At 55.3% G+C, this 13,294-nt stretch overlaps 1 protein-coding gene across 1 annotated transcript in view; it reads right to left on the reverse strand.

Annotated features, from left to right (window-relative positions):
• Nucleotides 1–13,294, reverse strand: part of LOC112312510 (bifunctional heparan sulfate N-deacetylase/N-sulfotransferase 4) — a 118,220-nt gene that overhangs the window by 11,220 nt on the left and 93,706 nt on the right. The window contains exons 7-9 of the mRNA XM_053912104.2: nucleotides 9,243–9,425; nucleotides 3,873–3,969; nucleotides 1,043–1,166 (exon numbers count right to left, since the gene is read on the reverse strand). Of these exons, the coding sequence (XP_053768079.1) occupies nucleotides 1,043–1,166; nucleotides 3,873–3,969; nucleotides 9,243–9,425 (404 nt within the window). The remainder of the gene's footprint in view (nucleotides 1–1,042; nucleotides 1,167–3,872; nucleotides 3,970–9,242; nucleotides 9,426–13,294) is intronic.

Consider the following 13,294-nt stretch of genomic DNA (forward strand, 5'->3'; position numbering starts at 1 on the left):
CCTAGAAGACACTGTTTTCCTCTTCGACATTTGCTAGGATGTTTCCCCCATGCAGAGGGGTGAAAGATTCAGCCTCATTCCCGCTGAACTCCCTGCCTTTTGTCTGAACTCACGCACGCCATCGAGGCTCTGCATTTACTGACCTGCCTGAGATTCCAAAGTCCATCTAGACTTTTTGCGTTCGTTCCAATAGTGAGACCCTGCGCACAGAGGGGATGCGTCTCTGTTGAGTGGGTGCCAGCCAGCTCCCAGCGCCCGCCCTCCCTGGTCCTCGGTGCGTCTGACGGGGCAGGGTCCTGGGAGGTGGTCACAGTTGTCCCACGCGGCAGAGGGGGCTGCCCTCAGGGTGCCCTGTGTGCCTGGGGTCTGGACACCGGGGCCCTAATCTCTTAGAAAATTAGGATAAATCGAGGGAAAGCCCCAGAGAGGAGGTCTGTTCTGTTTAGGTTGTCAGGTTTATTCTATTCCATTTCAGGAAAAATACTGTGATTTAAATATTTTTTCACAAGTGATCAGATGCAAAATAATATTCCTTTCACGTGCTCGTGTGACCAGCATTAATACGGTTTCGGAAACGCTCCGTTATTGGCGTTACAAGCACCGGCTTCGGTTACAATCCGTGTGGCCAATGAGGACGCGTGTCCTGGACATAAAACAGCCTACTGATTGCTTTTTCCTTGGGCATCATTGTGAAGACCAATCCTGTATTTAATTAAAAAATTTCTAGGCACAGTGAAATACAAGTATGTTTATGGAGAATTTTAAATATCCTTATGAATAATTCTCATGACAGATATTCCATAATCTTCGATACCCCATCGCATTAACACACTGAAAAATATCATCGTCACCGCACTACCCAAACCCAATTACGGGCTGCGCTGATTACGGGATCGTCACTAGGGGTTAATGTCTAGCGCGCTGTGGCCGAGGCAGGCCTAACACCCACGCCCTATAGCTGCGCAGCTGCGGCATGCCCGCCGCTGATACCCGCCCGGTGGGGAGTGCACACGTGCCGAACGGGGGGTGTGGTGTCCCTCACCAGTCGATGCCCTTGTGGTAGTTGTTCCCGTTAAAGAACTGGACCTCCTCGAAGGTGCGGGGGCTGGGCAGGCTGCTGATGATGGACGGGTGCATCAGGAGGAACAAGTACAGGGCCGTGGTTCCTGCCGCAGAGAAGGGGGCAGTTAGAGGGGACAGGAAAGATACTTTAGCAGGATTTACACTCAAAAAGTAGCATTCGATTCTTTAGAGTCCAGGTGATTTCCTTAAGACCAGCGAGGTACCTTTCATGGGACAGCAACCTAGTGTTTTTTCACTGGTCCGCACGATTCTATTGGCCGCAACTCGTGATTTCATGTTACCGCTGGCCCACGCAGGCAGGCTGGCGCTGCAGCCCATCGGGGACGGCACTCAACGCCCTCCTGGGGGCGGGCAGCCACAGCACCAAGGGTGTCCAGCACGACCCTGAACCTGGTGGGTCCCCAGGTCAATGAGATAGAACGTGACCCCCCAGCAGGCGCCAGCTGGCGCTGCTCTGTGAGCTCCCCCCAGGGAGGGCTGGAGGTGACCACTCTTCATCAGAAAGACGCCTTTGGTGGCCTCCCTGCACAGAAGGGGTACGTGTGGGGGCTTGGATCAAGGGAATGGGCATTTACAGCCCAGGCAGACAGGCCCCTCCCACTGTGGGAGAAGAGCCGGGTGCTTTCCGACACATGGAAAAAGCCTGTGTGCTCTGAGCTGCCTGCGCACCCGCAGCCGAGGGACACGAGCCCCGTGACAGAAAAGAGGAAGCCCCCACACCAGGGCGCGAATGTGTGGCTGGACATTCAGATAATCAGCCATCAGAGCTGGGCTGCTGCCTCTGCACGGAGGCCGAGGGTTGTTACCCCAGGTTTTCGTTCATTTCTACCCGGTGTCTGATGCAAACACTCTGGGGAGGAAGTGGAAGAGGCCCCCCACCTCCCAGCACCCTAGGGGAAGCTTCACTCTACACACCACCGACCTCCTCTCTGCTCTCTCAGGGCGAGCCAGTCTGCCGTAGGAAGGAACCTGGCCCGCCCAGGCACTGACCGGCCTTCTGGACGAGTCCAGGCCAATGCCTGGTGCTTGGAGGGTCCCTGTGCTGATCAAACCCTTTGGGAAGCCCTCCCCCACTCTGGCCACATCACAATCAGACCCGGAACTAGGACCAGGGAAGGTGCCTCTCTGCACCCAGGACCCCAGCGGACTGGGGTCTCACAGAGGCCCAAGCCTGGCCCGGAGCAGTTTCCGCTGCTGGGGTCCCTCCCAGGGCTCGGCCATGGAGATGTGGGGTTCATGTCCATCAGCACCACCTGGCGGCCTGGAAAACAGCGGCTGGAGGGTCGTTTTGCATCTCGTGTGGATGCACGGGGTGCGTGAGCCACGTGGGGGTTAACAGCTCCGGTGGAGCTAGGACCTTGCCTGGGCCTGTGCTCCCGGCAACCGCAGCCTCGGGCGGAGCAGCGGCTCCACCCACCGGAGCCGTCTGAGAACAGCAGGGCTCCCCGAGGCTGCGGCTGGGTGGGCTTTCAGAATGGCCACAGCCGCTTTTCACACGAGGAAGCCTTTTCATGGCGTACAGAATATTATCGCCTTTTTTTTCTTTTTACTTTGTCTTGGGAAAGCCGCAACCCGGCTAAAAGCTTCATCATTTCCATCCCGGTGCGTCAAACGTTAAAATCTAAGTGTGCAAACAGTTGTCTCCACAAACACAGACGCGGCGGGAAACTAGACACCCGTGTTCTAACGGGCAGTTTTCTCGTGGGACGAACAAGTAGTCACGCTCCAGGACAAATGGCGGAAGACACGCCTTTAAATTAGGTTTTCCACATGATTTTACAACACAGGACTGCTGTATTTCTTCTGCAGTCGTTCCAGACCTGACCCCACCGCAAGAGGGTCGGTAGGAAGTCGATGCCCATTCCCAACCACAGCCGCAGCGGTGGAGGCCGGTCAGAGGATGGGAGCTGCTCCGGTAACCGTCTGTCCTGGTGCAGCTTACGTTCCCGGAGGGGAGACTTCCACACCAGGGCCCAGCGGTCTGGAAGCTTTTTCCCACGACCTTCTGGCAGTCTGCCTCCTCCACCGCAAACACCTCCACGTCACACCTCCATGTGGGCCGGCCTAATTTATCGTCCTCGCCTGCTCGTGCTATGCTCGGTGTGCTTGCTGATGAATACGCTTCTGGTCAAAGCAGTGAATTCAGAATACGGCAACTCAATACAAACTTTAATTAATCAGGACATGAGCAACGTGTATAAAACTGTCATATCCTGAAGAAAGTATAAAATATTGTAATTAAAAATGTCATCTGGTTGCTGAAATAGTTCCCCTCCCTTGCACCCTTGTCCTTCGGCAAACGAGGAAACCTGGCTGATGAACCTCAGGTGCATCAGAAAACAAGCCCAGGCCACACTTATGCTTAATGATCATTCACACACCCACACGCACACACGCGCACACAGACACACACATGTACAATGTGGGAAAGTAATAACGACAGTGACTGGAGCACCAATGCAAGGCTGTACGCCATGGAACATTGTAAATTAAAAATCATGGAACAGAACATAAACTCAGAGTTGTCAAAAATTAGACATCTGTTTGATAGTTTCAGCATCTGTTGTTAGGACTTCCATCCCTACGTCCGGTTCCAGCGGCGCCCGGGTCCCTCCGAGGACCAGGCGGATGGAAAGTGGGTTCACGGCAGGGCGGGCAGCGGGGATTGTGCGGGGTGCGGGGGGCGGGCAGCGGGGAACTTGTGGGGGGTCTGCCATTCCAGCAGCGGTCCGACGATGCTGCGGGACAACCCCACTCGAGGCAGAGAGGAGTGTGCCAGCGAGTCTCACCTGTTTTCTGCGGCCCGATGACGAGGAATTTGGGTAAGTGGCCACACGTCTTCTCTCGGGACCAGATGTCCTTGTGCCGCTTGTCGTCACACGGGTTCTGCAACGAGGGAGAACAGTGAGGCTACAGGAACGGCCCGCAGCACAGGACTGAAAACACGCCCACCCTGGGCCAGGAGCAGACCCTGCTCTCGCTTCCACGGCACCTCCCGGCCTGTCGCATCACTCCCACGGTTGCCCTCTTCCGACCTGCGGCTCGGTCCCGGCTGCCGAGATTCCGTCTCTACTCCTCAGCCTTCTCGTGTGTGACCCTGGTCTGAGCGTAGTTTCTTGGCCCCCTCTCCTCCCCACACTCTGTCCTGGTCTTTCCAGTTTCCCCCCCCGAGACTGGACGGCCCACCTTGAACTCTGGACATGCCCACCTTTTCTGCACCGTCCAGCTTTGCCCACCTTGGCCTTCCCTGCTCTGCCCTCCCAGCCGTGGCTGTGACCCTCAGGCACCACCTGGACCGCGACACTTGGGAGCCCTGAAAGGGTCCTGACACGAAAGGGACAAAGTTCTTGGAGACATTCACGGACTGGAGAGCTGGCTTCACTGTACCGGGGAGTTCAAACATTGTGCTCACAAAATTCTTTCTAAACAACATGTGTCCGGCATGAAGACAATTATACTTTTTATCCCGGTATTTGAGATGACCACTCATCTGTGGTCCACAAGGGTGTGCTTTGTCCGGTCCACACCTCCCTCCCGTCCTGCGTCCCGGAAGCGCGTCTGAAGACCGTCACCCGCGCGACGGGTTCTCCTGCTTTCCCGTGAGACTGCCAGCAGTCCCCCACAGGTGCTTCGCGGGAATAAGTCATGCGCTGGCACTTTGAGCCGATCGTCTGTACCGGCCGCTGCCGTTCTCCCTGCGGGTGTTTTCTCTGTGGCGTCGGGGTCGAGGTCAAGGTTAGCTCAGTGTGGATTCTGCCAAAGGGAAATGTTTTCAATTCGAGTTTTTCCCATATAGAAATGTCTAGATATTAGGCAGCAATATTTTCACAGCAATTTTCCATTTAGAATGTCTTTTTTTGACAAGTATTTTTTCAAGGTGACACTTGTCAGTAAGTTGTCTTTAATTATGATTCTTTGGGCCATTTTTTCAAATGCAGGTTCTGCAGAGCCCCAGATTCCCCACATTCCATCCATCTCTGAATGACGCTTAATCTACTTAAAAGTAGGAGACATGCCAGCAAATGCTAAACGTAGGTGAATTTCCCACATTCAGCCTCACAAGCTTGCTCTTGGCCACCTACCCCCAGCTTGCAGGCCACGTCTCCACCACTCAGCTGTCTGCTCAGGAGGCTGCTGAGGCAGAGCATGGAGGCTGGCCTTGGACGGGCTCCGAACAAGATGAGGAAAGGTGCTTCTTTGTAACGTGGGATGTGGGTAAACCCCTATTTTCTTAGACAGACACCTATCACTTCTCGGGGAATTATACCCACAGGTGTGAACCGTTGGCTAAACCCCCAGGATGCTCAGAGGTCACCATCCGGGCTGTAACACGTCACCAGAGCCAATTCCACTCACGTTCCTCCAGGTCTCCCTGTTGGGGCCCACGGTGGGCACACCAGTACCCCCGTCTGGGAGACCGTCCGTGTGCATCGCCGTTCCTGCTGCTTTGCTAGTTGAGGGCTGCCCGGGCCCCCGTTTCTTCTCTCTCGTCTTTTCCTGGCCTGTTTCCCTTGTGTTGTAAATCACTTCACTCACAGGGTGCTGCATTTCGTGTTTTACGTGCGGGGAATGTTTGCTTAGACTTTCCCCCCTTTGATTTTCTCTGGTCGGAATATTTCAGTAACAGCTAACGTAACGTCTTACTTTTGTTGACCATCGTCTGTGCTGTGGGCACTTGCTGGACGCACTTTATTGCTAATCCTCGGAGCAACCTGGCAAGACAGATGGCGTGTCCCCTCCCCCACCCCCAGAGAGCCGAGCCAGCTGAGAGCAAGGTGCTCTGTGTGCCTCGCTGAGGGTCACGCGGCAGGACAGCTTCAGACGCCAGGCTGGTCTCTGAGTTAAGTCACGTGAGTGTGTATGCGAGAGAGAGAGAGAGAGAGAGAGAGAGAGAGAGAGAGAGAGAGAGAGAGGCAGCCGGAGGGTCTCCCCCCAAAGGCCTCCCACTGCCCCGCACTTTCATGCCCGGCTTGCTCCATTGCTGCTGTGTTGATCTTAAAAGTCAGGAAATTACAAAGCAATGACTTCCCTTTCGTGTCCAATCTCAGTGCTTCCTGCACGCCTGCGACTGTTCCAAACAGCATTTTCCTGCTTTAAGTATCTAGCACTGGAGATTTATTGAAACTTAAAAAAAAAAAAAAAAAAGTTAAAATTGCGCCCAGCCCCTGTAGTTGCGGAGCCCGTCCAGGGGTGGCGCTGGTGACCTGGCCCTCACACAGGCCACGGGTTTGCGGGTGACCATGCACAGGGCTGGGGGCCACACGTGACAGCTTTGAAAGCATCTCCCTCCCAGGGGGGTGGAAGAAGACACGCTCCGGGGCCTGGCTATGCCATCCACGGGCTGATCTGCATGCCGCACTTTTTAACTGGGTGACAAGGCGGCCCCCACGCAGGGCAGTTGGTGCTAACGCAAATTTACACAGGGAACCAGAGGCCGGTAAGGGGCTTTGAAGAGGGTCATTTTGCTCGTTCTCTTCGTACTTGTGGCGATGGAAACGTGTGAATTGAAAATCTAAAGAAAAGCGGCTGCTGACGCAGTAAGAATGCCTGCTTGCCAACACAAAAAGGTAGGTGCCCGTTTACGTTGGAGGATGTAGAGCAGGGGTGTCAGACTCATTGTCACCGGGGGCCACATCAGCCTCGCGGTTGCCTTCAAAGGGCCGAATGTGATTTTAGGACTGTACAAATGTAACTACCCTTAACAGGTAAGCAAGAGCTCGGTGCTGCCGCCGGGTAGAAACAAGGTGCCTGGCCGGACTCGGCCCTCAGCCCTTGTGTTTGCGACCTGTGACACAGAGCGAGGGCTGACATGCAGGTGGTCCCCTGACTCCAGGGGCCGTGGCGAGGGGCTCCCAGACTGTAACTGGGGCCGGTTAAGTGCTGATTCTTCTGCAAGGCTGAGTCCCCCCTGTGTAAGGGGCAGAGGATGGGGTGCGCAGGGTGCTGTCTGCATTTCCAAAGGGTGTAGGAGAGGAAGAGACCCCGGGGAGGGGAGGCAGATGGGTGGCACCACCAGCTTCATCCTCCACAGCCTTTGCAGGTCGCTCAGGGCCAGGGAGCCTGTCGCCCCTTCCTCAGCGTGGCAGCCTTGCCCCAGAACCCTGGCGCCCCCTGCATCCTGCTCCCCGTTCTCCTCCTGAAAGGCACTTGAGAACCGGGGCACCTTCGTTCTGGGAACGTTCGCAGCTTCATGCTCGGTCAACAGAAACCATGGAAACGCTGTCATCCACTTAATAAAGTGCTCTGACCACTTACTCCTGAGTTGTGTAAATGCTCTTATAACAAGTTGTGTTTCCACAATACATGGGACGTTTTCTAAACTTATATAAACGACGGCGATAGGGACAGAAATCAGGTGAACTCGCGGAAGCGTCTTCTGATTCGTTCTGTCGCTTGTTAAGATCCTCCCAGGAGCCCACCTGAACGACGGGAATCAAAACGAGGACCATCAGGGCCTGCGGAAGCTTCGCCTGTGTCAGCGCCTGCTCTGGCGCCTCCCACGGGCACACGGCCCCTGAGAACGACGTCTACTTCTCGTTGCTGATTTTCACTCGTGCCCTCAATGAACTAGCCCAGCATTTTGCACTGAACGGACACTCGATGTTTAGAATCACCGTGGTGACCAGATACTGCAGCTGGCTGCTCTTTGAGTATAGTCTCTGCTTAACCAATAAAGAGTGTCACTGCTATTGAAACAATAGCAACAAGCACCATTCTCTAAAAACTCACACAGTAGTAACAGGTACCGATTCCTCATTAAAAAACCAGTTCTCCAAAGGAAAAGGGAGGGCAGAGCGTGGCACGGCCGACTCACTTTTTTCCAGGTCAGCTCTCTGCAGCCTTTGTCCGGTTGGCTACTTTTTCTTGTGTTGCACCATGAATTGCAGATATCATGCAAGCAAACACATGTGAGGAAGGAAGGGATTCCTCCCCAACTTAACAGTCTTAGAAGTGTGTGAACCCTTCTGAGAACTGCCTTGTTCGGGGCACAGCGCTTTGTCTGCGTGAGATGCAGCAGCGACTTGCTGACTGTGCGCCCCGCAATACCTGTCAGCTCCCCGCCCGCCTCTCTACGCCAGACACCAGACATACAGACAGCAGACCTACAGACGGCCGAGCGACTCGCTGCCAGGGGACATGATTGGGAAGCGTGGTTCCAGGTACACAGAACAGGTGTGGTGCTGCTGAGTAAACGCAGCATCGCAGGGCGAGCTGTGACTTCTGCAGCTGTCATGTTTAAGCACTTCTTGAAATCTGTGACCATGAGTAAGATTGACAAGGAAACCGACCACGGGCTTCGAGAGGAAATGCCGTATTTTACTCTGCATTCCCGGGAGCCGTGGCCTCCCTCACAGGGGTACTGAGGGAACACGGGTGGGGTGAACCCCGACTCACAGACGGGTGACTGAAGCAGGAACTACGGGTGCAGAGCAACAGTCTTGAGGAGAGGGGGAAGCATGGAGAGCCTGCCCCAGTGATTTCTCACGTCCCAGGATGCCTCTCTGTCCCTCCTGCTGGGCGGGGCCCTGTGACCTGCCTGCTGCCGCCAGGATGCCGGCCCTGTGGTCCTGTGGTCAGCGCAGGGGACATGCTGGGGACATGCACAGCACCGGGGGGAGGGAGGTCGCATTTCTCGGTAACGGCCAAGGGTTAGGGCTCCCATGTGAGGCTGGACTGTTTAGAAAGGCAGTGCTGATGCTGACAGCCCCTTTTATCAGCGGATCTGATCCCAGGGAAAGATTAGTTAGATTCAAAGGAACATAAAGACACAGTGAAGACAGACTCTGTATGGGGCAGGAGGTAAGAAGGCTTTTTGTGCTTTATTTACACCCTCCGTGCTGTATGCATGCGCCTCGGGGTCTGGTTCTGGGGTCTCGGGCGACGGCGCTTTGGTTTCTGTTTTCTAGCCAACTGAGCCCAACTGAAAGCAAAAGTTCCCACCAACCGAACCCATGAACAAAACCTCAGAAAGACAGGCCAGCCAAGAAATACAAACAGCCCATGGACCAATCAAAGTATATCATTGGGGAGAATGAAACGATTGGACAACGAAGCAGCTCGTGTTCAATGCCAGCTTCACTGCCTCCCGCAGCGTCCTAACACAGCTCCACCCTCCTGGTTCCTTTCCAGCCGGGCCCACCCTGGAGACACCTGGTTACCTGCCAGAGCGGGTCTCTCTGCTCCGGGAAGAGCTCGAAGTACTTGCGGGCCAGCTGCACCGGGGGCAGAGTCTGCAGTCGCAGGTTGGTCCAGCTCTGCACGAAGTTGGCCAGGTGCACGAAGGTGTACGAGCCCAGGCGGTCGTTCCCGTAGTTGGACAGGTGGGTCATGAAAATGCTGATCTGAAAGGTGAATAAGAACGACCGTGAAACATCACAGGCAAAGGCCCAAAAGTGGCAGAGAAGCTTTGTGCGGTACCTGCCCTGCCCTTGGAATTTCTGAGAAGGACAATCATCACGTTAGGTGGCGTTTCGGATGGAACTGTAGCCCCCCCAGAATTCGTGTGTTGAGACTGTGGCCCCCAATGTGCCTGTGTGCAGAGGTACGGCCCTTAGGGAGGCCCTGAATGAGGGCATCGGGGTGGGGCCTCAGGTGACAGGTCTGCTGCCCTTATGAGAAGAGGGTCTCTCTCTGTCTCTGTGCCACTCACCCGCCCCCAGCAGTGCATGGAGAAGCCCAGAGACCCCAGCCTCGGGGACTGGGACCTGGCAGAAAATACACACGTGTGTTTAAGCCGCCCCGTCCGCGGGGCCTGGCTGGGGCAGCTTGTGCAGACAGACACGGGTGGAGAGCACACACTTATTTCCACTTCAGACGTCACTCCTAAGCTGACGCCGAGAGTTAAGGCTGAGGCCGGGTGGCACATTCCTTCCCTGCTTTCTCAATGGACAGGATTACTCTCCACACCCCTTCCCCGCCAGTGACGAGGCAGAACCACCCGCTTCTGAAACAGGCACCTGTCCCAGACCTTTGCTACTGTAGGTGTGCAGAGAGGCTCAAGAAAACTTGCTTCTTCCTCGTCTGATGAGGAATTTTTACTGCAATAAAGGAATTGACTTCACGTAGCCAACAACTCTTCCACACTCATTAATTCTCTTGCAAGTTTTCCTACCTCAGTATTTTTCAATGTATTTCTGTGGATCAGAGACTAGGAAAGAGTGAAACCTAGATCCATGGCTGCTGAAAGAACAGTGAGAACTCTGAACGTGAATACCGATGTGACTCAGTGTACAACCCACGCGGCGCGCGGTGGAAGGAAAGGCCACTCAGTGCGGAGGATGCGCACAGCCTCCATCTGAACGGCAGAGGGCGCTACCGCAGCTCACAGGCGGCTCGCAGATGGACCACAGACACACGCGCAGTTGCTCCTCAATCCACGTTGTTTGTACAGGGAGGTGCTGAGATTCCCTTTGTCACTTGTGATTTAGCTCTATCAATACTTCAGAGCAGCTATTTTATAATTATGTGCTCTGTTAACTTCATTAGAAAAGCAAAAGCAATAAGATGTCGCAAATAATAACAGCGAAGCAAACAGAACATGTGAAATGAACCCGGGGAAGAGCGCGGCGGGGCAGTGCGCGCAGGGAGGGCGGGCGCCGCGGCCTGGTCCCCCTCCCTGGGGAGGGTTCCTTTGGAAATAAAAATGGTTTTCAGTGCCCACCGCTCCATGACGTGGTCGCAGCCTGGTGGGAACTGCAGTGTGGTTCCCGAGAGCAGGCATGTCCTCCCAGGGGCTGCAGGGGCCCCAGGAGCGCACTTCTGTCTGAACGAGAGGAAGCCCTGGCTCTCCCCAGAGCCTGCGCCCAGCGCCCTGGAGGCCCCACCAGGTGTGAGTCACAGGCCAAGGCCCGCGAAGTGCCCAGCTGACTGTGCAGGTCCCCTCTGCTCGCTCTGCGCCCTGCATGCAGAGGGCGCTGCAGGCCTCTCCCGGAAACCACTAACCTGACCTGAGACCCTCCCTGCCAGGCTGAAGATGGGGGTTGGGGCAAGACACAAGATAATAACCGGAAGGCACAGAGCTTGGACCAGTGAGTCTAAGCCAGTCCACGTGAAACATGAAACCTCCCCACCCCCACGCAGTGGCACAGCCACCAACCCCCCCTCTCCCAGCCCGGGGAGGCCCCTGCATCCAGGCCTCAGGTCTCCTGGGCGACACCTTCACCCAAACAGCCTCATAGAGGGGTTGGCGGCCGGCGTTGTTTTTCTTTTTGCCTTTTTGAAAATAAAAGACAAAGACTATCTGTCTACAGGAGAAGATGCAAAATCCATGTATTAGCCCGGTAACCTAAAGGGTTTTTTCTTTTCAGCTGAAATGACAGAAGACAGATTATTTGGGGACTCCTACGTGAGAACTTCTGGATGGCCGCAGTTGAGGGGAATAGTACAGAGAGACTGCAAATTCACCTTTGAAGGCGGAATCGCTCCCACCGTTCCTTCAGCCCATCTGTCCCCCTGGGCTGCATCCAAAGCTTCTTATTCTAAAGGTCAGAAGAGAAAGGCTATTTTTTAAAGTCTTTACGTAGCTTGTTTAGACAGAAGTTCAAATTAAATGCCCCAAATGCTAGGTGATAAAATGTTCTCGAGATTCGTGCGGCCCTGTTGGAGCCAGCTCGGGGTGCGTATGTCCCTGAGGTTTACACGGGCCAATGTCTGTCTGTCTGCCTCTCTCTGTGTCCGCTCCGCGGGCCTCAATCCCGGAGTTTCTAGAACAGAACATGGTGTCGTAGTTATGGCCATATAATTGCAGTTGTTCTCGCGAGAATTTTATAAGCAGAAAATAACATCCATTTGATCCCAGTAACTATGAATGAATCGCACGTCACCACTATAATTAAGAGCTGAGCGTACAAAGCAGTGTGCTTCGGGGTAATTTCAGTATCTCAGGTTGAAATTATGAAGAAAACCCGGGCTGTAGGTGGAACTCCGGAGGAATATAATAAAGTCGCAGAACCCTACCGCCTGCTGGCTCGCATTGTCGGTCTAAGATGGAAGTTTAAGGCACCTGAGTGTCTAAAATCCGACAGAGGCATAAATAAAACAGGGCCTGGACAGAACCACGAAGACCACTGTCAGACCGGGTCGGCCGTCTGGTTCCGCTTCATCACGGCGCTAGCAGAAGGCCTTAAAGAGGACCCGGCAGCCTGGCGCTAACTCGTGTTCTGGAACTTCTGTGGGCGAACAGGCCGTCTTCTGCCCACGAAGCAAACACAGTGCCTGGTGAGCAAGGGAGCCGCCGGGGAAGGAGGCTGAGCCTGACGCGGTGGGTTCTCAGCTGAGCCCGTGTCTCAGTGTAAGTCCCTTCGCTGAGGACCGACGTGGGCACCGCAGCCACAACAGCCCTGGGGATGGCCTGGCGGGTGCTCTGCGGGCCGCCCTGGGACACACATCTGTGCGAGAAGCGCCTCTGGGGCACCCGGAGCATTGCGATCCAGTATTTCTGGACAAATGTCCCGTTTAAACTACGTGACCTGTGGGGGAATAAGACCATGAGGAGAGGGCGTGGGCTGAGGCACAAATATGTCCTTGATGGGACGCAATGCTGCCCTTCAGCTGGCCGAGCAGGCCCCTCCACCGGGTGGCCCCCAGCCCCCCAGCACCGTCTGCGGGAGGCGCGGCTGTGCCACGTGGGCGCCGTCATTCGCGGACGCACTGCTGGGCCTGGAATCCCTGCAGCGCACACGGGCACGTGGGCTCAGACACGCGGGGCTTCATCCCTCCTGTGACAAGGATCGGCGGGGACACTGTCCAACGGATGGGTTTAGGATGAGACATCAGGGGCCAATCCCAGGGAGCCACCACCGCGGTGTCCAGAAGGTCCCGGAGTTGTGTCCTCACGCAGGCTGGGCTGCCTCCCACGCGCCTTTCAGCTTCTACCCAGGTCCCTCCCTCAGCCCTCAACACCCCCAGGTCTGTTATAACCCAACCGGAAACACGTCTGAGTTTTCTTCTTGTCCTTTGCAAACACAGAAAACCAAACTCGAAGGCTCGAGAGTCAATTCTTCGTGAAAACAGGAAGCACGGTTTCTGCAGGCCAGACGCAGCGCGCACCCCCTGCCTGTGGGATAAAGTCGTTCACTGACTAATGCAGAGCCCGAGGAGAAAGGGGGCTGTGTGCACGGAGGTGCGTGAGTCGTGATGGTCGGGAATCGAGTCAGAATAACTGAGGTCGACGGGAATGTGGGGAAAGTGGTGTCCTCGTGGCAAAGGGGAC

This window comes from Desmodus rotundus, chromosome 9 (assembly GCF_022682495.2).
Source record: "Desmodus rotundus isolate HL8 chromosome 9, HLdesRot8A.1, whole genome shotgun sequence".
NCBI classification, from domain to species: domain Eukaryota; kingdom Metazoa; phylum Chordata; class Mammalia; order Chiroptera; family Phyllostomidae; genus Desmodus; species Desmodus rotundus.